At 40.4% G+C, this 27,164-nt stretch overlaps 1 protein-coding gene across 7 annotated transcripts in view; it reads left to right on the top strand.

Moving 5' to 3' along the window:
- The window catches only part of lrrc7 (leucine rich repeat containing 7), an 89,841-nt gene continuing 62,677 nt past the window's right edge, over positions 1–27,164 (top strand). For all 7 annotated transcript variants that reach the window (XM_087830368.1, XM_087830371.1, XM_087830366.1 and 4 more), the window contains exon 1: positions 1–430. In XM_087830368.1, coding sequence (XP_087686494.1) covers positions 406–430 — 25 coding nt within the window. In that variant the 5' untranslated portion in view covers positions 1–405. The remainder of the gene's footprint in view (positions 431–27,164) is intronic.

Genomic DNA, 27,164 nt, shown 5'->3' with positions numbered 1-27,164 from the left:
TGCAGCGTGCTTTACGGTACCGGAGAAGAAGAAGGAGAAGCACGCCGCTCCCCTCCGTTGGTCACGGAATCAGTGTTGTGACATTGCGCGCCTGCTTCTTATTTTCTAAATGGACCGAAGGGGATGTGACTGAAAGCAGTGTGTAGTCTGCGCGCGTGTAACCGAGTTGGATTTAAACCTGACCCTGAGATGAATCACACTGCCCCGGTTGATGCGCTCATCTCCTCCGTCTTCTGGCTTCGGGGGCACTAAAGATGCGGCTGATAGCGCGGGTACCTGTCCTGGTTTCACACCGGTTCGGTTTGTCCCGGTAGACTGATCCCGTCCGGTGCTGCGGTTTCCAAAGGGGCGAGCTGAGTGATTTTTTTTCTTTCTTAACCGGATCCGTCACCAGCAGCCTGCCAGATGGATAACTACTCTACTTTACAACGTAAGGCGACAGTGACAGACACATACCTGCTCCCGTAGCCCATTTCTTGTTAAGTCTGTGCTAATGATGGAGTTCCCTTAATGAATAACCACATTAATCTGGGGTTAGCAAAGACTGCAGCTGAAGTCTGATTTTACTGGATAAAAAACAGAAAAAAAAATAACTTAAATAAATATTAAAATATCCTGTAAATGTCCACAGGAGGGACATTTGATGGTTTTCCCTCATGTTTTGTCACGACCATACATTTTTCTTGGGCTGATATCACGTGACAACTTGAATGGCATTTTTCAGAATTTGGTGAGCTTTGCTACTGAGCATCTAAACAGTGGCACTGTACACCGTATTTAATAATTTGGCGCTTAAATGTACGCACAAATTAAGCCCCTTCATCCTTTCATAGACACCCCCCACCCAGGGCCTTTGAAGCTCCGAGATGAGCTAATGAAACAACCATGACTGCAGGATCAGGGAGAGGTGGGGTGTGTGGGGGGATAATATATGATGCAGTGTCACATACCCTCTTGTCTTGACATGTAGCCCCCAGCCCTGTTGCCATTCTAACGTCATGCTTTCATATAATGCACCACATTCACACCTGTTAAATCCACCACCTTGAGGTATGCTGTGCTTATTAGACTATCTGCACCATTATTTAGCTGTATCGGTTTGTCATGCTTGTTATGAGCCTGTAATGACAAAGGCTTGTTAACCATCTGCCTAAATGGTTTATGGCTGCAGTTATGCACCTGTAGAAGGTTATGGCTTTTTATTAACTGGATCATAATTTTTACAGATACAAGCTCTAATTTGTTGTCCATGTCTCTTCTGTGTGTGTATGTATGTGACTTACAGGGTTGTAAACCAACAAAAAGAGCCTTTTTTCCTTTTTAAAATCAAAGAGAATATTTAATTCCAATCTCAACTGCAACATATTTTAAAGCTCCTCTGTCTTTGTTGCTCCTAAGACGGTTCTATTTATACACTCTTTTTCGACAGGGCTTTGAAGTCGCTGCTCATTTTGGTGTCATTTTGCAAAAAAAAAAACTATTATGTGTTCAGCGCTGGTTTCTTTCTTTGGGTACACTGATCACAACAGCTTACATGCTGCATGTGTAATTCTCCAGACATGGAGAGTGATCTGCCACATCTTCAGGCTACATGAGCTATAGAATACCATGTAGATTTTTTAGGGACTATAAAAGGATTTTTGAGAGGTTGTCAGGCAGAAATGTGTACCAGTAATGGAATCTAATCAAGTACCTTATAGCCATGGATTGTATTTAACGCCTGTATGTTGAAGATTACTTTTCAAACCAAACGTTCACTGAGACTTTCGAACACAACCACTGGACTGATCAATAATTTTCAAGGGAACAATTCACAGGACTCAGTTACTGACAGATGGTTGTAAAACTGATATTTTTTTCAAATAATAATAAAACTGACCATGCAAACACTTCATAAAGTAGTTCACAGCAGTTGATCTGTTATAATAAAACTCACACATTGATGAATCTCTGGTAATCACATGTATAACCCCTTCTTGCATTTGAATCTTTGCTTTAAGTGCACATTGCTGCTCACACATTTCCTAAATTATCTCACGAATAGATAACAGAACACTTGGAGTAGTTTTCACTGTTTCCCTCTTTGTGGAATTTGTTTTCTCCTTTGAATGATGATCTGCCAGCTGTTAGCAACAGCTGGATTAGTCCAGTATTTAGCAGCTGCCACAGCTTGGTCGATATTGTTTCACCTTGTGAGTCTGTATCTGTAGCGCACAAAAATATGGTCCTGGCTACATCTACCATAGCAGAAACTACCATTTTGAGTACTTCTGCAGGTGTTTATGTGACTATCTGTGGACAGGGTTTTTCAGGAATTGGTGTCATAACCCTACAAGATGCCGTCGTGATAGTTTACAAGTAAGCAGCAGTCATGAAAATCAAGTTCAAAGATGGTTGCAGTTTGACCCATGGGTAATGATTGTTTTAAGAATGCACAGTGTGATACCAATGCAAGATGGTCAATAGTCAGCAACTTAATAAGTGGATCTTTTGATTATTGCTTGGTTTTTATGGAGTAATATTTTCAATTAAAATGGCCAAACATTATCCAATTCCACCTTCTCAGTGTGAGAATTTGCTATTTTTCATCATCTTATTGAAACAGCTTTTTGGTTTTTAGACTATTGCTTGGGCAAATCTGTGTTTTTATGCCTGTCTGTTACAGCTGAGCATATGAATAATCTGTCAGTTGTCGAAATAAATAGCCATCTCATTTATACTGAAAACCCTAATTATTTATTAATATACTTTATGGTTGGTACTTAATCCCTTGTCTTTGGCATTTGGTGGTTCCCGTTTATGAGAAATACTAAAGACAGAAGAAGGTTTTTACATACGAGCACTTAGTGATGGTGAAATAAATAATATTCAGGTAACTGCAATCTTGTCATCATCAATTTTCCGTATTACTTACATTTAAACCCATCTATAGATGTACTCATTTTGTCAGTCTAAATTAAGCATGCCTAGTACCGAGGCTTCAGATCTAAGAAATGATAAATGCATTAACATTTCCTCTTCAAAGAGAAAACTTGCATACAGATAAAGAAGGATGAGTGGCTCAGTGTTCTACTGCTGCTCCACTTTAGCTCTGACAGGACACTGCTGTTCCTTGCTGCTGCTGCTGCTGCTGATGCTGCTGGTTGCCTAGTGACTGTATCCATGGAACCGGCTCCCATCGTCATGGTGACGGGCCAAGGGAGAGAGACCCAGTGAGGGAAGGGGGACAGAGATACCAGTACATCTGCAGTGTGTGCTACAATGATGAGGATGAATTGTAATATAATGAAGGATGATGATGATGAAGACTGTAATGCTCTGATTGCGATATTCTGGTGTTTTCAGATGTAGTGATACCACTGAAAAGCATGGAGAGGCTAGTTTGAAACAGAGAAAATGGTCATGTGGTTGCCAAAATATGAAAAATATGTCAAGGCAGTGGTTAAATGTAAAAGCCGTACTGCTATCCATGGATGGTTGGATCGATGGGTCGATGGTCTATAATAGCACTGCAATAATTATCAGAGCTTAATTAGCAAGATTAACCTCGAACTATGTTCATAATATATTTATTAAGGTAATTTCATAAACAATCATGTTATGGCTAGCTGGCTGAGCACACATTTGCTAGTATTGTTGAAAGGAAATTTTTGTTGTACATTTTTACTTTGTTCCATTAAATGATTTACAGGTGGCTAAAGCAATACTGTTTGATATAGATCTAACAGTATCATTGTAATATAATTTACAATGGGTGGTGAAGGATATTTGCCAAGCTAGCCATTGAGATGAGATATAATTTTTCTAGTGCTAAGATTAGCAAGCAAGATACATTCATCTATCGAGCTGTAACTTAACTACACAGCACAAATCCACTGTTATCCACTTAAGACTTTATTTTGCTTTGTAAGGTAGTGTCTGGGTTAGCAGTGATGCTAGCATTAGCTAATATTAGCTAGAAGATAAAACGTCTTCTAAAAACAAAGCAATACCACCATGTATCTAATGCCCTGCTTATGTCAGCCGTAGCTTTACCTGATAGGCAACTTCCTGAAGCTCAGACAGGCTTTGTTAGATAAAACTGGCTACCCTTCTGAGTTATGTTTGGGCTAATGGAGCCCAATTGATTTATTGGCAGGTCGATACCATCTGACTAATTATTTGCTGATCTATGTGTATGAAGTAATAACGGTCAAAAAGTGAAAAAGGGGCACTCTAGAACTTCCTTGTTGGCAACATGTATTTGGAATGCCACAAACAGGACAACCAGCTGATCCGAACAGTCGGACCGAGTGTAAACAAGTAAATAAAGAACTCCATATAACAAATGTCAGGGAAATGCCTATGGTTCGTGTGTCCAAAACAAAACATATACTTAAATACCATAGTTTTAAATCACCAAATAGACTGTAAAATCCTAAATCTCTAGCAGATAATTTGCTTGATACCTATAGGCAGTATACAAGACACATTCTGGGTCGGAAAAGTGAAGTCAGCTTAGACGAGACTTACACCAGCGCTCTTTTTAAAGGCTACCAGCGACTGACAGCTGTGATTGCAAAAAGCCTTTGGGTCCTATAGAAGTATGTGGCAAGTCAGCCCTTGCATCTGACCTCAGTAAATACTTTTGTGATAAGTTTAAGGGCTCAGTGACTTGTTTTGTGTAATAGTAAATAATAAATAAAGTTCATTTTGTAATTTTTGTCAGAGTCAGAAAGACTTCACAGTAAGAGTCGCCGCTCATACATTAAGTTTGTTTTCAGTGTGCCAAGATGGTGGAAGTTGCTTAACTTTCATTTATTGGAGCATGACATAACACTTTCATTGTGTTGATCAAAGCTTCAAAGATAAGTAAATACATTTTGAAAGCACAGCAACAATATCTCTTCCCAAAAAGCTTTACCTGGTTACTTAATAATGACGCTCGCCAACATTTCACCCTGCAGAAGGAACCATCCATGTGTCCATGACGAAAGTATGCCCGTGAAGGTGTAGCATGTTGGAGACATTAATAGCATCCCCTTTGGCTGAGCTAGTGGAGTACTTGCACTTCCTATGTTTGACAGGTGTAGATTGTTTGAAGGAAAATATTTCCTACCTAAAAGTGCTGACAACAAGGTTTGGGTAAATCTAATCAAGAGAAAACCAGAGTCTAAAACTGGGCAACTAAAGTCAACCCTGGTCAAGAAATTGAATGTTTTAACGAGTATCAGAAAACATTTTTATCTTTTTTTCATGCAAGTGTTCATGTAAGATTTTTGGATGGCATGTGGCTTAAGCAGCCATGTGTAAGCCTAAAAGACAAACGAGACCATTTTTTTCTGTGCTTCTTAAAACCATATTAGCTTATACTAGGAAACCCTTGCAGGATTTTAGAGGAGCTCAGAGGAGCAGAGCGAGGAGTAGAGTAGAAGGGGGAGGGAGGAGGAAGAGACAGAAACATTATCCTCTTCGTCACGGCACGTACTGTACTGTAGGTTCACACAGGCTGTATGAGTCCGTTCCAAACTGGTCTCACAGAGGATAAATTTATCTCAGTCTTGTTGTTCATTTCTCTGGTTTAATGTGATTTCAGTTTTTTTAAAAAAAATGTGAGTACAGATTTGTTCAGGGAGCATCCGTTCTGTCCCTTCTCTAGTCTCCGTGGCAGTGTTGCCATGGTTGCATCATTCACATTGTTCTCTTGAGGGTGACATAATAATTTGGCTCGAGTTAGAGATTGTGGCTCTTTCACAGTATAACAGGGACATTACATTTGCTGTTAACATTAGTATTTTTTTCCCACTGGAGTTCCTCTTCATTAGTATTTTTTTTTAAAATTGAACACTAAAGAATTGACCAAAACAATTCCTTGAAAATATTTATCCTGGTTCAAGCTTCTTAAATGCAACAATTAATTTTTTTAATGTCACTGGAAATTGAATGTCTTTGGATTTTGACTGTTGTGTAGATAAAACAAGACATTTGCAAAGGAAACTTGTACATTTTTTACAATAAATTTCAGTCTATAGACCAAATAACTGGTCATGTCATCTAATATGAGGTGAGTTATCAATACGTTGTCTTGTACTTATCACAGGTACACTGCCATATAAGTTGTTTTATACATGTCAGAGCTACAGAGCAGAGCTACTCTAACTCAGCGGTTGCAACAGGCCAGGGACAGAGTTTGAATTGAGCAGAGTCAAGCTGTGTCTTCACGGTGAGTTGCTAGTTTGGCAAATTCATTGGTACAAAGTATCCAGTGTTTCAAACTAAGTAATACACAAGAAATCAGACACACACTGTGTTATTTCTGCTGTGCTGCGCAAGCATGTTACAGGAAGCACAACCAGATCCCTGCTGTAATCGTCCTTATTATTAAGCCTCCGTGGCTGCTGAAATAATATTCCAAACTGCAGAATGCCTGTTGTAGCAGTGTCATACGTGTCCTCGGGCTTCACTTTAAGATCCACAGCTGCGGTGCACCAGGAAGCATCTTTTTTTGGAAACACTGACAGGGCAGGTCGAGGAGCTTCTGGTGTTTCTTTGTCACAACCGTAGTCTCCCCTGATCTAATGTGACAGCTACAAGAACACTAAAGAAGATGACCTGTCATTGACAAAGAGGAAGTCAGGCCAAGAAGTCTGTTCTGAGATAATGGATCTTTTCAGGGGTGCGGAAAGTAGGACAGTGGTGGAGTGGTGCAGGCACACAGGTGCCACAGCACCGGCTTTTTAGATGAGGACACAATGGTAGTGGCGTATTGAGTGGAAATGAACAGGTAAAAAAATCCCATCATAGGTAACCATGCAGTTGCTAAACAACCTGGCAGGCTGGCAGCAAGCTGATTCACACGTTACAGTACGCACAGTGTGTGTAAGCGTGGATAATGGAAGTGTGGAAGTCTTTCACACTTGACCAGTATGTCACTCTGTAAAACCTGCTGTGTTTGTGTGTGTACCTGTGTTTGTGTGTGTGCAGTTTTACTTTACTCCATGTTGATGGGATGATGGGAAATGCCTTCATAGTAAAACAGCTTTTTTTACGAGTTCCTCAATGTTCCACACCGTTAGAAGCTAGAGAGATGATAAGATTTTATGTGAATCTACAACTTGGTGTGAAAAATACAATTTTAAACTGAGGAAAAATCCATCAGTAAAATGTTAAAATCCTTATTGGCAGCAGTGTAACTACCGGTACTTAAAGCTGAGAATCTGTAGTCAGCTTTGGACTAATTTTCTTGGTCTTAACTAAACACAAGTGGTCTGTATAGTATATAGTGTTTGGTCACTGGAAAATATGTTAAAGTTAACGCTCATTAAGCACCAGCACAGAATTGCAACCCAAACACTTTGCAGAGCCTCTCATGCTTTCCACGTTAGAAAGCAGGAGATGATCTCCTTTACAAAGATCTGCAGAGCTCATTCACTTCCTTTGCTGATAAAACAGCAGTAGCATGGCTGATAAACTGGATTTTATTTTTTCTAAATTGGATGTTTAGCTCAGATGAAAGCATCAACATTCATTTCCACAGTCACGCGGATACAAAACTGGTGTAAAATCACCAGTCAAATGTGATTTAAAAAGTGCTTTTAAAAAAGTGTCAGAAAAAGAAGAGGAATGGTTCAAATCCTTCTGCTATGAATGCACACAATTTATAACATCGTGGCTTTGTTCGGTCCAGTACCAGTTCTGCTCCTCCCATGAGGGCACTTCAGAAACGGCATACTATTTCACCTTTTGAATACAGGAAATGTCAGCCTGACTGAATTAATGGCTACGATGTTTCCTGTTTAATTGCCTCTTCGGGGGCAGCAGCAGGACAGCTGCCTTCTTTTGCATTTCAGAATTCTCTCGTAGATTTCTATTTGGGATCCTTTGAGTCGCTTCCTTTTTTGACCTCCAGTATCTCTCTCTGGTCATACATCATTACCTTAATTAATAGTAGCTGGCTTATTCTAACTCCCAGTTCAGTCTCTCAGTACTAGGTCTGACAAATTAGGTCACTGAAAAATATAAAATCACAAACTTTTGTTTTGTTAAAAAGTCCAAATTTATTCGAAAACAGCTGGTAGGTCATCCATCCGAGTACAAGAGACTAAATTAGGGAGGAATAGTTGAAGATGATGGAAGCAGGTTGGGCGAATGAGCGAGTATTGGTTTGTCGGTTTGGTCCTGGTTTTAATAGAGTGCATAGAAAGCACTTTGCATCTTAGCTGTCAGCTAATCTATTTTAGATTATATGAAAAGTGAGTACTACTTATGGTAAGGATGACATTTTTAGCTCTTCCAAAACATGTGCCAAGTCTCAAGTGATGTAGTAATTGCTGGAGAGGACAGTGTATTGTGTGGGTACCTCCCAAGAGATTGAGGGATGAGGGAGGTCTTTTTGACCTTGTGCTGGTGTTTGTCCACGTGTTGCCATAGGCAACCCAGTCTCCTCTTAATGGGGCAAGAGCTCTGCCAGGGCGACTTTTAGAATGCCACTTTGTTTGAATTTAAGTACGAAACAGACCGAGAGCGACCCTAAGGCCTCTATCATAGTCTTTAAAATCCTTTCATCTGTTTCAGACTCGCAACATTTGCAATCTTTTAGTGATGGCTGTTTCTGTTTAGCAAAAATAAGCACAGCCAAGATGAAAATAAGCAGAACACAATCTGACACGGGTACGGTGGAAAATCCATAACTGCAATTATTTTGTAATTAGAGGTAGTAGCATCTTTAACTGTCTGCATTACTCCGGCGTAATTGGAAAACAATTTGTGAAAAAGTCTCCGGAGAAAGTTTTGGAAAGCAGCAGAACAGAGTGCAGACAGACAAATGGGCAGGAAGGAGGATGGACGGGCGATGGAGTAATCTCTCTAAGTCGACAGCATCTGCCTGCTGTCCCGCTCTGTCTGTCTCAGCTCAGCTGTCGTGGCTATCAGACAGGAAGAGACTGAGAGATGGCTTGTCTCGGTGTTCGCTTGGGTTTGGCACACTTAGGCATTTTATCCTTTCCATAGGACAGCTATTTCTCTGTAACCACCACCTCTCCATGTTTATATGTTTAGGAGGCAACTGACGTTTTTCTTTTTCATTTTAGATCTAGTACCAGTTCCATTTCACACCAGTCTTTAGCAAATTCTACTCTCTGGGGACTATTTTGAGCTACAGGTTAGGTGCATTCATGAATAGCAGTGTATGTTGGATCGACTCAATGTTCGTTCGCATATAAGGTAATAGAGGAACTGGAGGAATAGAAGAGTTTTTGGAGAGGAGCGCTCAGAAATAAGGATTTGGCAATGCTGTCAGTACTCAAGAGGTTTAATTTTCTTTGTTGGCAATCAAAGAATAAAAGGAATCCCTGAAGTTTAATATATAAAATGTGTTCAAGAGCAACTTTTATTATGTTGGTTTCACTGTAATTGATGGTATAGTTCTCTGGCCAGATTTACATTACAAATCATACGTACAAGGATCAGATGCCGAAGTGGTGCCATAGCTTGATGCCACTTCCTTTAAGACTGTGGAGGAAGGTTTTTCCACCTTATATCCATTGATGAGTTCTAAACTTTACAGTCACAAGCTCAGAAGGATAATGTTGGTTATTTCTGCAGTGGTGGATGAAGAAGCCTGATTAGATTGTAGGAATACTAGCAATGCCATAGTTTACTCTATTGATGTATTTCGAGTTAAAATCATCAAAACTCAATATTAAGGTTAGACTGATACACATATTGGATTATTATTACTATTAATTCTTTATACATTAATATCACAGTTTGATGTTGCTGCTGATAAATGTAGGGAGTATTTTAGTTACTTTATAACTAATTATTTGATCTCTTGCTCAGTTTGCTCATTTACAAAGAAATGAACAGTCTCTAATTTTTATGGTAGTTTTATTACATATACATTACATAAATGGTATGTTCTGGGTCACTGTCATGCTCGAAGGCCCCATGACTCATCTTTAGGGTTCTGGCTGAGAGAAGGAAGTTCCTATCCAGAATTTTACAGTACATGACCCTGTCCATGGGTCCCTCAGTGCAGTGAAGTGGTGAAGTCATCTTGCTACCCTTAGGAAACAGGAAACAGTCCCAAAGCATAATGTTTCCACCTCCGTGCTTGACTGTTGAGATTGGTGTTGTTTGGATCATACTCAGCATTTCTATTCCTCCAAATATCACCATATTTCGTCAAGTTGATGCCAAAGAGCTCAAATATGGTTTTATGTGACCACAGCACTTTACATGGAAAACTTAAGACAGGTCTTAAAACGTGCCTCCTTAGGTAGAGGTACATTGCTGGTGCTGCAAGATTGGTGCTGTTGCTGCCCATTTCAACGTAGTGTGTTATCAATGATCTTGGTGACTGTGGTCCCAACGGCATTCAGATCATTAACAGCCTCATCCCATGTAGTTTTGGGCTGATCTACCACCTTTCTCATGATTGTACCCATGAGGTGTGATCTTACATGGTCGTTTATTATTTCTTTCATTTCCGAAAAATCGCACCAACATATTCTCCCCAAGCGTCTTGCTGATGGTTGTGTAGCCCATTCCAGCCTGGTGCACGTCTACAGTCTTGTCCTTGATGACAGCTCTCTGGTCTTGCCCATGGTGGTCCAGAGGATGGAAACTGATTGATCGATTGACCGATTGATTGGTTGACTGACTGATTGTAATCTATGTGCTCCATGGGCACAAGGCCAATCTGTGAGAGCAAGAATGGCGGCTGACTTTTAGAGGATCAAATACTTATTTCACTCAATGATATGCAAATCAATTCATAACTTTTATGTTATGTGTTTTTATTCTGGGTTTTCTGTCTATCTATTAAAATGAAGCTATCGTAAAAGTGAGAGATTCTTTGTTTCTCTGCAAGTGAGCAAACTTAGAAACTCAGCAGGAGCTCAGATAATTGTTTCTTGATTATATTTTGCATCATAACTCTGTATCGCAAACTCTTCAGAAACTTGGAATATAAATGTACTGAATTAAAAGTACAAGTTTTCCAGTTTGCATTGCAATTGATTAGATATGCACTTTATATACTAGCAGAAAGGTCTTTGAAATCACAGTTATGTAAACACACTGACCAGATTTCCCTCTAGCTTTGCATGAAAACATTACGAGCAAAACACCTCTTTTTTTTTTTAATTACACACAAGCATGCCTGACATTAATTACTGCAGTATCATTATTGCAGAAATCACTGCCTTATTTTCTCTTAGCAAGCTGTATTTTAAAAACTCATTATTTAACAGTTTTGCCCGTTAACGAGCTCATCTCCCAGATGAAGTGTGGTACAGTTGTTTTGTTTGACAGCAATTATTCTTTACATTTGAACAATGTCCTCAGAGTCACTGTAAGCACTGACATGTGGAGAATGTTAATAGACTGCTCCACTCCACGTGACTGAGGGGAGACTGCACTTTACCAGCAATTTAGCCATCCGTGCGATTACGTAAATCACATGTGTGTGTATCAGTGTTTGTGTGTGATAGAGAGAGAGGGAACTGCTGACTGTGAATTTTCAGGTCACGTCACCATTTGATTTCCTGTTCAGAAAATCTTTCACATTGACCATTTTCACTATTAAAACAACTGCAGTGATGGCATTTATTCCCGATTGATCTTGAGCGGTTGATCAAAGGACTGATTGTTCAATTAGAATTGAGTTTTGTCTGAAACAGTGTACAGATCTGCGGTGTGAACAACTCGACCTGTGTTCTTCGAGAAAAAAGCAAACATTTTGGAGTTTCTGGCACGACAACTACAAATGACTTGTGGTCACTCTCATCAAACCTTACTTTGGCTGTGTCATGGGCAGAGCAAGGAGCCACACTAAGCTGGTCATCATGTGCTGCACAACACAAGAGCCACTCACACTGAGCAACAGCTAGCATTAGCTTTCCTGCTCCTTCTTACAAGTGTCCCCGCAAACATTTACCAGGTAAACGTGCTGTCGTGTGACACTGAGGGTCAGCTGCAGCCCTTTAAAAAGCAAACATTGCCAAGGTTAGTTAAGATGCCGATGCGGTCCTTATTATCAAGGCCCCAGTCACACAAGCGTAGAGATCTCCTAGCCACCATCTGGCAACGACCCATCGCAAACAGAGAAATGCGTGTTCCCCGACCAGTTGCAGTGTGGCTGGTGAACGTTTTTGGCGGTCGTGCTCCAAACAGAAAACTTGACCTCTAATTTGACCTTGATGTCAAGGTTACTGAGATTCATCTCCTAGGTCATCTCGATCTGTGTCCGCGCCACCTGCCCACCCGGCAGTATGACAACAATACCCCATCAGCCTTTTACAGCTGAGGGGTAAAAACTAATCTTGGGTGTTCACTACACAGATTTCTTCCTTCATCCTCTCTCTCCTCATGTTGACTGTCTCTTTATCTCTGTAAAGCACAGATTACATTAGGACATGTGGCTCACAGGAAGTCCCAGACTTCTCGTGGGGTCTATAGCTTTGCTTTATAACAATTTCAGCAGGATTTCAGCTCTTTATTACTTCATACTCTTCGTTCTAATTACATTCAGAGCAAAGATTTTAGATGGTGACGGGAAATCTTGCTGCCTCTCATATGGTGACAGGACAGGCTTTGAAAACAGCACAAAAGCATCCATAAGGAGCACCATATGGGAAATAAGACATTAAAACAGCTCAAACTGCAGGAAAGTCAAAATTTCCCACATGCCAGCTATCCAGCTGACTGCCCCCCAAACTGCACAGGAAACAACAAACGACCCAGCAGCAGACGTAATCAATTCAGGAGTAAAATTTGAGCCAAATCTGCGCAGTGTCTGCCAAGATTTACGAAGCAACATAAAAATGATGACTTGAAATGAAACTTTTTCATGAATAAAAAGTGCTTACAATTACTTTACATGTTCGCGCAGAAATATGTGGACATGTTACTTCCTTTAATCGGCCGGCCTTCTGATCCTGATGCATTAGATATATGAAAGGGTGAGGAGTGACAAACAAATACAGAGTGTGTTTCTGGCAGTGACGTATCATTCCTTTTATTATCCACAAACAACTTAAGTGTGAATGCTTCGAGTTAAAGTAAAAAAAAAAAATACTGCAGCAACAAAAAGTGTCGCTTCACTCCTCCTTAGTTTATTTATGAAACGCTGCTCTACAACAGTGATGTATTATTTGTGCGAATGTGCTTTCGGAGCTCTGCGAATCGTGACGGTGAGGTTTGATGGGCTCGCGGACGTGGGAGTGAAGCGCCTCGACCTTGACTGTCTGGCCTGAATTTGCCTTGTGATGCCCACATCGCCACAGCAGCGGCACCGCGTTAAAGCGTTTTCTGCAGCAACTTTGTGTCGTGACTCGTGGGCTTAACATCAGCGTGTTCTCACAGAGCTTGCTTCCCGCTCTCACTGTTCTCCTCTTGTCTCTTTCTGTCCAGACAGAGAAGGTGTCTGCATTTATTCTGCTGTGCAACAGGCTGTGCTAAAGCCCTACATACCCTCAGTCAGACACTTTATTAGGTACAGGTTGTTATTACTGGGTTAGACTCTCTTTTGCCTTGAAGACTGCCTTAATTCTTTGAGGTGTAGATTCAAGAAGGTGCCTGAAACTTTCCTCAGAGATTTTCAGTTCATATTGACATGGACATGGTTAGCTGCATGTCCTTTTGAATACCGTAAGCGTAAACTTTTGAGATGATTTTAGGTTTGTGACATGGCATGTTACCCTGCTGGAAGTAGTCACGAGAAGATCCGTGCACTGAATCCTTGATCCTTGAGCATGAATCCTTAGAAATAAGTCACAGAATAATTTCTTTTGTGAGCATCAATACTACTACTACTGTGATATCACTTCTCTTTGTGGATTTATCCAAGTGAACATAATATAAGCAGATGTTTGACCAGCTGTATGTATGATTTTTAATGGTAGAAACAGTAGAATTTAGAGAGTTAATCGAATCAGCACCTCAAATATAAATTGATGTCCGCTACCCTTGATGCGACCTAGATGTAAGCAGTCCAGCTTAGTTCATCACTGCAAACTTTATCTCAGTACTACAAACCGTGCAGTGTAGCCTGCACTAAACTGCCTGGTACATTCATGCTATGTTTAAGAGACACAAAAGTAGTGCACTTCAAAAACGTAATCCAGCAGCACATTTGAAAACTAAAATGAATCAGGACATTACATTTAAAATCAAAAAAAAGTTTTTCTGCTCCTGCCCTCTTTGTCTTACAGCTTTCACCACCTCTCAGTGTTTCGCATTGAGGGCTTTTGTTACTACGTAATACAGGGACAAACTGCACAGGAAAAGTTTGTGTGTTTGATGATATTTGTGAGTTGTTTGAAAAGCTGCATTTAAAAATTGTCTGGTGCTTAAAAAGCATTAATCTGTGTAGAGAGAAGGAACTGAGAAGGAAAAAGAGATGTGTTTGGAGCTGGAAGCAGGCTTTGGGAAGTCGCATTATTTTTCCTTATTTCTAAGCATGCCGTCTCTGGAGGCAATACCAGGCTGCAGCACATGAAAAATGAACTCTTTCAGTAGTAACATGCATTAACCTGCCTATCAGATTTAATGAATCATTGAGTGAAGGTGCCAGAGTGCTGTTCTGGATCGTTCTGGCCCACTTTTTTTTTTTCGTGTTCAGATATGCTGCTGACTTCCTGTCAGGCTTCCCTTTTCTCTCAGACTTGTATCGTCAACAAGGTGTGTTTACCCACTGGATATTTTCACTTTTTCACATCATTCCCAACAAATCTTAGAGATCCTTGTGTGGGAAAATTCCCAGCAAATAAACAATTTCTGAAATACTCAGACCAGCCAGTCTGCTCCACGAACAACCCTGCCACGTTCAAAGGCACTGAAATCACCTTTCTTCCCTAATCTGATGCTCAGTTTGAACAACAGGTCGTCTTGTGATCGAGTGGTTAGATATTTGCAGAAACGTGCAGTTGAACCGATGTGTTGTTGAGTGTATTTGTAGTGTGTAATTTAAAGGGGGCGTATGCCAACATCCCATATTACCTTGACATAAGCTAACTGTTATGTACAATAACTGGCAAATGTTGAGGGAGCTGGCAGCATAAAATATACTAGGGAAGCTGTTTGGTAATTTCTATACTTCTACTTTATAATGCTTTATTTAAATTAAACATTCACCGGTCACACACAGTTGAAGAATGTGTTTGTGGTGATCACTCCAGGAAACGCGTCACTGTTTCCATTCATCAAATGCAATAATACAGTGGGGCAAAAAAGTATTTAGTCAGCCACCGATTGTGCAAGTTCCCCCACTTAAAATGATGACAGATGTCAGTAATTTGCACCAGAGGTACAATTCAACTGTGAGAGACAGAATGTGAAAAAAAAATCCATGAATTCACATGGTAGGATTTGTAAAGAATTTATTCGTAAATCAGGGTGGAAAATAAGTATTTGGTCAATAACAAAAATACAACTCAATACTTTGTAACATAACCTTTGTTGGCAATAACAGAGGTCAAACGTTTACTATAGGTCTTTACCAGGTTTGCACACACAGTAGCTGGTATTTTGGCCCATTCCTCCATGCAGATCTTCTCAAGAGCAGTGATGTTTTGGGGCTGTCGCCGAGCAACACGGACTTTCAACTCCCGCCACAGATTTTCTATGGGGTTGAGGTCTGGAGACTGGCTAGGCCACTCCAGGACTTTCAAATGCTTCTTACGGAGCCACTCCTTTGTTGCCCGGGCGGTGTGTTTTGGATCATTGTCATGTTGGAAGACCCAACCTCGTTTCATCTTCAAAGTTCTCACTGATGGAAGGAGGTTTTGGCTCAAAATCTCACGATACTTGGCCCCATTCATTCTGTCCTTAACACGGATCAGTCGTCCTGTCCCCTTGGCAGAAAAACAGCCCCATAGCATGATGTTTCCACCCCCATGCTTCACAGTAGGTATGGTGTTCTTGGGATGCAACTCAGTATTCTTCTTCCTCCAAACACGACGAGTTGAGTTTATACCAAAAAGTTCTACTTTGGTTTCATCTGACCACATGACATTCTCCCAATCCTCTGCTGTATCATCCATGTGCTCTCTGGCAAACTTCAGACGGGCCTGGACATGCACTGGCTTCAGCAGCGGAACACGTCTGGCACTGCGGGATTTGATTCCCTGCCGTTGTAGTGTGTTACTGATGGTGACCTTTGTTACTTTGGTCCCAGCTCTCTGCAGGTCATTCACCAGGTCCCCCCGTGTGGTTCTGGGATCTTTGCTCACCGTTCTCATGATCATTTTGACCCCACGGGATGAGATCTTGCGTGGAGCCCCAGATCGAGGGAGATTATCAGTGGTCTTGTATGTCTTCCATTTTCTGATGATTGCTCCCACAGTTGATTTTTTCACACCAAGCTGCTTGCCTATTGTAGATTCACTCTTCCCAGTCTGGTGCAGGTCTACAATTCTTTTCCTGGTGTCCTTCGAAAGCTCTTTGGTCTTGGCCATGGCGGAGTTTGGAGTCTGACTGGTTGAGGCTGTGGACAGGTGTCTTTTATACAGATGATGAGGTCAAACAGGTGCCATTCATACAGGTAACGAGTGGGGGACAGAAAAGCTTCTTACAGAAGACGTTACAGGTCTGTGAGAGCCAGGGATTTTCCTTGTTTGAGGTGACCAAATACTTATTTTCCACCCTGATTTACGAATAAATTCTTTACAAATCCTACCATGTGAATTCATGGATTTTTTTTCACATTCTGTCTCTCACAGTTGAAGTGTACCTCTGGTGCAAATTACTGACCTCTGTCATCATTTTAAGTGGGGGAACTTGCACAATCGGTGGCTGACTAAATACTTTTTTGCCCCACTGTACAATGCTCCAGAATATATCGACGTGCTTTTTTGATTGGTACATTTTGCCCGTGTTTTGTTTCACTTTCTGTCTGTGTGTCTTTACCAGCAAATTCAGAACCAGAGTTATTATAAAAGAGGTTTGGATTTGTCATTTTATGCTGTTTGTGTTGTTTTAGCCGTCTCCGAGGAAGTTTAAGCAGCACTGAAATGTTTTCCTTGATGTATTTTTTGGCAGATTAAACGTGTAAATAGTTTGTGAAACAAAGTTAATGGGATGTTTTCCAATTTCGGTAGTTGTGAATGTCTCCAAATCATGCTGATATTGACTACATAAACTAAGGTATGCATAAAATTGGATTGCATAAATCTTTTACACCCGTAGAAGAGAGATTGGTTGAAATGAATCAAGTGGTGGCAAAGATTTGTCAGATACACAAACTGAATATAAGACGGATGTAGTCACAGAGTCAATGTGCCAGTGCCCTAAATCTGGATTGTTTCCAGTGGCCAGCAGAGTTTGATTACTCTAGTTGGGTGGCGTTACGGTGGGTGTTTCTATATTTTCCACAGTCTTAGAAGCACTCAACAGCTTTTTACCTGACATACTTCACACCTACACTCAGATGCAGCGCGTTCAAAGAATTAGAACATGTCAAACATCCTGAAATAACTTCCTTTCCCAGTTTATTTTCCCCACCTGAGGGACTAGCTCAGCAGTGTTGCATAAAGCTTGTCAAAATGGTGCTCTTAGCCATGGTTTTTGTAATTAGTGTTTTATGGTAATTTTGGGCAATTGAGTCCCCAGCTACCATAGCAACAGCTCAATGTGCAATTTCCATGGACTGTTAAGGAAAGCTTTAGGGATAAAACTTACTAAAGGGTGTTTATGCAAATGGAAGCTGTCATGCAGGATGAGCAAACCCTGCAAATGCGGGCAGGGTTCGGGGGAAAGAGACACTCGTAGGTTTGAACCCCGCAGGTCACAGTGTGCATCAGCATTAGTGTGACCTTGAGGAAAATAGTAAAGCAGATCTCGCTGCTGAAAGAATAAGCGTGTAAGCTGGAAGATACCAACGCGCAGATGTAAAAAGCCGCGGCGTCTTATCTTTCTTTTTCATCTAGAGAGGAGAGGAAAACAAGATGAGGGGAGGATAGAGGAGTGACAGAGGCAGCAGCAGGTGATAGATGGAGTGAACGCATGAATAGAGATCCAGACAGTCATGCACAGCTATCAGCTGGCAGTAAAAAAGAGAGATTGACTCCCGGCCAGAGTGAGAGAGAGCGAGAAAGAGGGAGGGATGACAGGAAAGATGGAGAGGTTATTCCAGATAGCAGCAGGTCTCACAGTGTGTTCATGGAGACTTTTTCAGGTGAAGGTGAACTGTTCTCTTGCAGTCGGGACTGTTGGATCTGTATTCATCACATAGCAGGGAGACAAAAGTGGAAACCACGTCACACAATGGGGCTCAGCAATGTAATCGAGGAAAAATAACACTGTTGAATAGTTGGAATTTTTTATTGAGCATCTCTCAGCTCACTGCTTTATTTTTAGGGCCAGTGACTCTATTGTTCTGGTTCACTCTCAACTACTTTTCAGCATCATTACCATTCTCACCAGGCAGCTGCATTAGAAAGAAAATGATTCTGATAAACCCACGGCGTGCTACTGAGCAGGTCGATAAAGTGGTGCGTGTTACCTGCTTAACAGTCAGATAACTCTGTTAGGCATCGGAGGAGACCAGAGGGCAAACAAAAAGAAGAGGGAATATTAGACTTTTATTTCCCAAGTGGTTATAGATATGAGTTTAAAGTGGGTGATTCTTTCTCTGAGTCTCTACACGTGTACGCGTTCAGCTGGTTGTCGTAACATGCCGTAACCGCCTTTTACACGATGACATGCCAGCACTGTGTTCCAGTTTGCACACGTTTGCAAAGTTGCTGTTTTATAGACCTTCTCAGATTGTCGGAATATTTTAGAGGTCTGAAAAAGTCAAACTATGTACTCCAAAACGTAAAAAAGTAAAACCCTGTAATAAATCACTGGATCAGATTGTACTCTACTTGAACTGGTGCATTTTGCGTTCCTATTTAGTCTGCAGAATCAAATTACCCTGAAACTTTGAGTAACAAGTGTCACTCTGTTCTATGATCTATGAATAGCTCCAAGCTTCTAGGTCAACAGTTTTGAAGACATGGCGCTGTTATCATAGACATCCATATGCCTGTGTGTGTGTGTGCGTGCGTGTGTGTGTGTCTCTGTCTTTCTGGCTCTGAGCATTGGACGAGTTGCTGGGACACCAGCATGGCAAGGTGACCTCTAATAAATAACTAAATAACACAGAGACACACACAGACAGACTCTTACTGGCAGTCTGAGTCCATGTTTTCAGCCCAGAAGTCCATAATGTATACAGTAAATCAACAGTTCATAATTTTGTTTAACTTTTCTTATCAATCCTAAAGATACACACACGCTCCAGAAGTATGTGGTGTATGTTTCATATCCTTTTTTTCCACATGATGTAAAATCGAGGAACATTTGAAACGAGTTGAGTGAGAACAGCTATTTTTGTCAGTTTGTGTTTTAACCATTTATCACAGTTAGAAAAAAGCAGAAGGTCAAACTAGTGACCATCACATGTGCGCTGAAGTAACAAAGGCTCGATTTTTGATCTAGTGCTGACCAGCTTTGACTTGTTAAACCCTCTGACGCCCAAAACCCAATGGCTAATGGGTCATCAGGGCTTTGTGTGTTGAAGTTAATTAGTGGTAAAAGAAGCATCTCTTACAAGAGATTTCAGCTTTATTGGCCGATTTCTGAGGGGGGGTGGGGTTGTAAGTCTAACCTGCCAATCCCATTTTTCTTTCCCCAGAACTATAACTGACAGCACATACAAACAAAAATCATTACTTCTTCAATTAAAGACACTGAAAGAAATGATTAAACTTTACAATTCTTCTCCCAAACTGCACTAAGTCACAGGATTTACTCTCACTGAAACAGCTGAAAATTTGAAACGCTGCTTTTTCACTTGTCTCCATAACTGCTTTGGTCCTTTGCTCATACTGAGGCTGCTGGCTTGTGGTTGGCTCTGAGCTCTGGATTATTGTCACAAACGTTTTCGTGTTGGTGCCCCCACCTTGGTGAACTTTGTGTCTTCACTCAGAATGAACAGGTTCCATGCTAACAGTGTGTGTGGATTGAAGTGTGTGCACGACTATTTCCCACTCTGCTCGAGTTGCACATGCTAAAATGGACTGCCTTACAATCACACGTGTGGAAAGTGGATCGCTCAGTGGTCCGGGCCGAGAACAGGTGATTCTGTTCCTGGCCGGTCAGTAAAAAAAAGACTAAATGGGTAGTCTTCTAAGTTTATAGTTTAAAATAAAAACATTTGCGCTTTTATTTAGAGGTTTTAATCATTTTTTTTACTTGTCCTGTTAACAGAACATATGTAGGTCAGCCATATTGAGCTGCAAAGTCTTTATTTAAGACTGTACACAGTCAAGGTAACCTCAGTGCTTTTAATGTGTTAAGAGTGTAGCTTTTACATGCTAAACAGGTCATTGTGAAATACAAAACAAATCCAAAATCTTTGGGAAAATGTGATATTAATATTCAGCACAAACTGGCTTGTGCTGAGGTGAAGTTCTGCATCGGGTTTATGTGAAAAGACAAACTTTAATTTTGAAAAATAGCACAGATGGTTTCCTCTTTTCCTAATGAAGACAGGAGGAGGTTTTTTACTGCTCAAACACAGGATGATAAGTTTGCCTTCCCATTAAATTGCCTTTTGGAATTCAAAAATGGTTTTAGATCGAGCTGCTCCTGTATAGAAGAAACAAAAAGTGCTGTGCCTGGGTTTAAGATGGCTCCCCTGCTTGTCTCTTGATAGAGGATGCGATGGAGGAGGAGAAAGAGAAAAAGTCAAACCCAGAGACAGATTGAGGAAAAGCGCTGAGACACCGAGAGAATGAAAGGGGGGGAAAAGGAAGATAGAGCGAGGAGATGCGCTGGGGCATCTCAGGCAGAAAGAACTGGGCCACTGAGCACAACTCTGGAAGAAAAGAGATGGAAAAAAAGAAAAGAGTGGCCTGGAAAAGAGGGAGAGACAGTGAGAGATGACAGAAGGAGAGGAGAGGCTCATGTGAAGCCTTTCCTCTGTGAGCTTCACATATAGGCTACTGAAGAACAGTTGGACGAGCGAAGCCTTGAAATGAAAAACCAAATAAGTTGGTCTGGTAATGTTTGAGAACAGCCAGCTGTCTTTCTGTTGATCAGGATATCACTTTGCACTTTCCAAGCTGTTTTCAAGTCTGACTTTGGATCTTTACACGAGAAGTCCACTTTCTTGTAACTAGTAAGCTGATCATCTTTATTATGTTGAATAGTGAAAAATGATGGAATCTCCCTGTCTCAGAGAAATGTTGTGGATTGTCATCTATTAAGTAAATCGGTGAAAATCTCATATCTGTTACTTTTGGGCTCTGAAGGCTTTTCAATAGGAATATTACCAGAAAGCAACCAGCTAGCAACCAGTTTCCTCGGATTGTGCTCATTGACAGACTCATTCATACTGATGGCAGAGTGCTGGCAACGATCTGTCTGCACTCATTAATAAAATCTTCTTAAAACCTTCTGTGAGAGTGATTGCAGTTAAGTCAGACTCCAACTGTTTGCAGAAAGGTTGCCTCCTTTCAGGCGATCTGTGCAATCGCCTTCCGATCACAAGTTGTTCGGAAGGCGATTGCAACCAATCAGTCACAGCACATTGCAATCTGGAGCAGAATGACAGAAGTTCAATTCAATTCAATTCAATTTCATTTATATAGCGCCAAATCACAACAACAGTCGCTTCAAGGCAAGTCAAGGCAATTAACAGGCAGCCAGCACAGATGTCCTACTTTTTATCATTTGACTGATCCATTAGCTTTCTCTGAGTTAGCTTTTTGATACCAAGTGTGTCCAATGTTGGATGGTTTTTCGGTTGAATAAATGTAATGTAAGCTTGCTCGGCTAACACTATTTCAGGATTTTGGTGCATAAGATGAGCTCTCTTGTTCATAGTATTCCCAAAGTATTTCATTTTATTGAGCTAGCATTGGCAACATCCGGTCTTCCCTCTGTAAAGCCTTGCAGCCATGGTGGTAACGGTTGTGGATGAGAATTGTGGACAGGACTATGGATAAAGTTATTCTTCAGATTGTCTATTACTGTACACCAACGTCCTGGCTCAGTTTAAATCTTGCTGTAGTTTCCTGTCAGTTTTAAGCTATAAAAGACTGACAGCTTTTGAAGTAGCGTTCATGGTTTTTCTCAGTTTTTCTAGAATGCCCAGTAAACAGGTTCATGACTTTTATGTCCAGATATTATCCATATTAATGAGAACTAGACTGGTACTTAAATATCATTTTCCTTCAGTAAATTAGTGCTCAAAGCCTGTTTTACAACAAACCGCATTTACCTTTGACAAACCACTCACATCCCCTTTAAGCTCTTTCTAGGGTTTGGTGATAAAAAAAAAAGTCTATCACTGTATTTTTTTTATATCAGTCAATATCAATAAAAATATCATAATATTAGTTAGTAATGCTATTGTCATTATCATTTGGCCTTTCATGTAGTCTGTCAATGAACTCTTAATAGAAATATAAAGTTCACAGAAGCCATATTTCTATTGAAGAAATGTGTTTCACAATAATAATCTTAATAGTTTGATCACTCAGCCCTACTTTCAGTTGCCCACGGCCACACTTTGGCATATGGACCGGGGAGCTTAGTATCAACCCACTGACCCTTTGATTACTTGGCAACCGTCTCTACCTTGTGAGCCACAGATGATAATGAAACTCGTTGTGAGGTATTTCATGTGCTTAAGCCAAACAATTTGAGCGCTTTTTTTATATAGCTCAAAAATGAAGGGAACCTTAAATGACACATCAGATCTTGATAAATTAAAGGTTTCATTTGAAAAAGGGTCATTAGAATTTTATGCTATTTATGCCTTTTTTTTGCGGCTCTTGTTTAAACTCATTCTTTTTAAACTGTATTGCTTATTGCACTGTAGAGGCTGGTGAGGAACAGTATTTCGTTTCAGGCTGGGTAACACCATACGGAATGATAATAAACTTCTTTAGTCTTCTTGAGAAGTCATGATCATCAACCCTTTGAGGTACAGATTTAAAACATTAAAGACTTCCCTTTATTATATTTATGTATTTATTTGGAATCTTGCAGAAGCAAATTTATGTGAGAAATAAATGAGAGAAAAGGCTGTGGAAACACGAGCACACTTCTCTTCGACGCTGACGCTGTCGATAAAATGTCAATAGTTGCCACCAGGGTTTGCTGCAGGCCAGGATGCGTCGCATATATTGCCCCAAACTAACAGAGTCATGTGCTATTCTTGGCTGACTTTTTAAAATTGCCAAGCATTCCTGTTGAGCAGCTAATTAATATAAAGATCTATTAGCCGCCATATGAAAACAGTGTACATGATAGAATCCCTGCAGTAGCTCGGATACGTTCATATCTGACAGCATGATTCTCCCTGACTGCCTGTCACGCAGCCCTTTTCTGTCTGGCTGCTTGTTTATCTGTCTTTATTGCAAACTATTTATAAATCCCACTGTTTCTCTGTCTAACTTTCAGTCTGTCATTTGTCACTGAAGGCAGTCACGTCCTAAAGTTTTTCTGTGTACACAGCGAGAGTCATAAACATCTTTTTCAGGTCACTCTGTGGTTTCGGTAACAGCGCTTTGACTCATTTGGCGCGTTTGTATATTTGTTCATTCATGCATCTGAGCATAATTGATTGTCACATTTCGGGTGCAGGTGAATTGTCAGCTGTTCTCGGCTTTGTTGTGTCAGCTGATTGTTATTTTTAGTGTGAGCGATGCAAGGGTCGTTGGGTTTTACAGACGTGCCACCTGGAGCCACAGTGGCAGGCAGATTGGACTGGCTGAGAGTGTGAAAACGCCCAGACTGTGATTCATCAAGACCGTGTTGTGATTCCTCGAGGCTTTGTCCTCTTCAGAAAAATGCAAACCATTTGTTAGAGCGCAGATAAATGTTTCCCTGACAGCAAGGCTTTTTAGGGATGGGAGCGACGGGATGGAATGAAACGGTGATAACTGGGGACGGTTTGGGGGAAAAGTTCAATTCAATTCAATTCAATTTTATTTATATAGCGCCAAATCACAACAAATGTCGCCTCAAGGCGCTTCATAGATACAGAGAAAAGCCCAACAATCATATGACCCCCTATGAGCAAGCACTTTGGCGACAGTGGGAAGGAAAAACTCCCTTTTAACAGGAAGAAACCTCCGGCAGAACCAGGCTCAGGGAGGGGCGGCCATCTGCTGCGACCGGTTGGGGTGAGAGAAGGAAGACAGGATAAAAGACATGCTGTGGAAGAGAGACAGAGATTAATAACAGATACGATTCAATACAGAGAGGTCTGTTAATACATAGTGAGTGAGGAAGGTGACTGGAAAGGAAAAACTCAATGCATCATGGGAATCCCCCGGCAGCCTACGTCTATTGCAGCATAACTAAGGGAGGATTCAGGGTCACCTGGTCCAGCCCTAACTATATGCTTTAGCAAAAAGGAAAGTTTTAAGCCTAATCTTAAAAGTAGAGATAGTGTCTGTCTCCCGAATCCAAACTGGAAGCTGGTTCCACAGAAGAGGGGCCTGAAAACTGAAGGCTCTCCCTCCCATTCTACTTTTAAATACTCTAGGAACAACAAGTAGGCCTGCAGAGCGAGAGCGAAGTGCTCTAATAGGGTGATATGGTACTACAAGGTCATTAAGATAAGATGGGGCCTGATTATTTAAGACCTTGTATGTGAGGAGCAGGATTTTGAATTCAATTCTGGATTTAACAGGAAGCCAATGAAGGGAAGCCAAAACAGGAGAAATATGCTCTCTCTTTTGTAAAAAGTGAGGTAAAATATTTTATTTGTATCTGTTTTTTCACTTAAATCAACCTAAAGCTAGGGAAATATGAGGCGGGAATAAAACTAACCCACACAACTTCAGAAATTTACAAAACCTTCACACTGCGCCTAACTAAAATAGACAATTAAATTAAATGTGATCTCCAAAAAAAGCTACTAACTATTCAGTAAACCCTGTTATTAGTGATCTTCAATAAATATTACCACTGTTTTGTCTACGCTTATGAAAGATGAATTCATAATTAAATTAATTAATTAAAGTCTCACTAAATTAAGTGAGACTTTAATTCTTATGAGCATTATAAAACTTCCTGAGGTAACCAGAGGTAATTCTGACCTTTTAGCCACTGATCATATTAGCAGACTGATATTTTTTCAAATTTATAATAGCCAGTAAATAAATCTTAAAACTGTAAAGAAGAGATGGCAGTGTGTTGATGTTGCATAATTCGTCCACAAGAGGGCACTCTCAGTTTCCTTGTTGGTAATGCACCTGTTTGGAAGGACAAACACAGTGGGCAGTGTGTAAACAAATAAATAAATAAATGTAACAAATTTTAGGGAAATCTTTTTGAGTTTTTGTATCTAAAGAAAAAAGACTAAAATTGGGAATTATATCAGAATATTGGATTTTTTTAAAATCACCAGATATTGGCATCTGTCTTAAAAATCCTACATCAGTCCTGTATGTCGATGTTGCCATTAACATAAAAACCAGGATGTCACACATTCAGAATGTCAAAAAAACAAACAAACACACAAACGAACGGCAGTACTCGAGACTTAGGGTCTAATTTAAAAGAGCTCCTGTCTCATCTCCTTCACCTGCTACGCGCCTCTCATGTGACCTATTATGCATCATCTAAAATCAAATAAAATGTTAAAGATTTGCATTTTCTTTCTTTAAGGAAGTACAGGAGAATGACTACCTTTTAAAACCCTGAATTCATTTCAGCAGTTGAAATTACAAGTTACAGCGCGCTGGACTTCGATATGAACCAGCGGTCTGCTTCACAAAAAGGATGGCACAATAAGCTGGCAATATAGTTTTATACCACAACAAAAACAAGAATTATTATGGAAAATGACATGGCGGTCCTTCTGTCTCCCGTCTGACCTCGTCTGCATCTGCTCCTTTCCTGGAAAAAGAGCCTAACCTTGCTGTATTAATATCAGCTAGCAATTTTTAGCCTGTTGTTTTCTACTTATTATCTAAGTCCGGGACAATCTGTTCAGACTCTCTTGGCCCAGAAAAATATCACCCTGACTTTAACTAGTTATGATGTGTAAGCATGTTTGCATGTTTGCAGCTCAACATGTCAGCCTCAAGAATTCAATTCAATCATAGCACTGAATTGATCCTTTTGACCCTAATTACATAGAGTGCCAACTCTTAATGAGCGCAAAGACAATGTGTATATAATAATCACAAAAAACAGCTTTACTTAATCATTTTATTCCTAACAGGTATGACTTTATAACTTTAGACAAACAGCTTTGACCTGTGATGCCAAAAAAGAGCAATAAAGTCCTTCATTTTTTCTATATCAGTCGTACGGTTTTTCTATTCCAAAACAAGATAACAAATTTTTTTAATTGCTCAGATACATATCATGGATCAGCCTATCCGCTGTCTTTAATGCCTTTTAAGGTCTTTAACATTAAGCAGCCCTGAACGTTGTGTGGGATATCTGGTTAAGTCAAGCTACCGAAGCTTAACCAGATCTTAACTTTTGAAGTAGCAGACGACAAGAAATTGTTTCTAATTTGATATATTTTCTGTGATGCTTATGTTTTGTGATTATTGCCAACAGAGACAATACCCCAGTTTTTTTCTGTTTTTTTTTTTTCATCAGATTATTCTTCCATACTTTGCTGGCTTGCTATTTATAATATTCATCCGGTACTTATCAATCAGTCTCTTTACATTTTTTTCATTATATTTTTCCCACATGAACTTATGCAGTAAATAACCAAACAAATTGTTTGGGGGATCTGATATGATGAGAAGACATTGTGCGACAGACAACATCACAAATGAGTTTCCCCACATTTTAATATGTAAGAAAATATCAGAGGATCAGGGCGTTTGTCATCACTGCAAAGTTTATTTGTGTGTTGAAATGTTAAAGGTTGTGGAGCAGCACAGGACAGTCTGACAGTCAAGCGGCAGCTGATACGGGTATCCTCCTCCTCCTACTGGTTAATGCCTCATTCAGTGCTGGTTGTCCGGCCACGCTGAAGGGTGAACGGTTTAATTGTGCACCAAAGTTCCACAAAAGCAAGCGGAGGCAAAATCTACTCAGTGATGACGCATCGTTCAGACTCACTTTTTTATGACGACTGTCTTTCAAGCCTTTTTTACAGCCAGATGCCTTGTTATCCCAGACTGTGGATTTGTCTAAAAAGCTTAATA

The sequence above is a fragment of the Neolamprologus brichardi genome, chromosome 17 (genome assembly GCF_056152115.1).
Source record: "Neolamprologus brichardi isolate AB-2024 chromosome 17, ASM5615211v1, whole genome shotgun sequence".
Classification (NCBI taxonomy): Eukaryota; Metazoa; Chordata; class Actinopteri; order Cichliformes; family Cichlidae; genus Neolamprologus; species Neolamprologus brichardi.
Note: the sequence above shows the minus strand (reverse complement) of the source record. Positions and strands in the feature narration are given on the sequence as shown.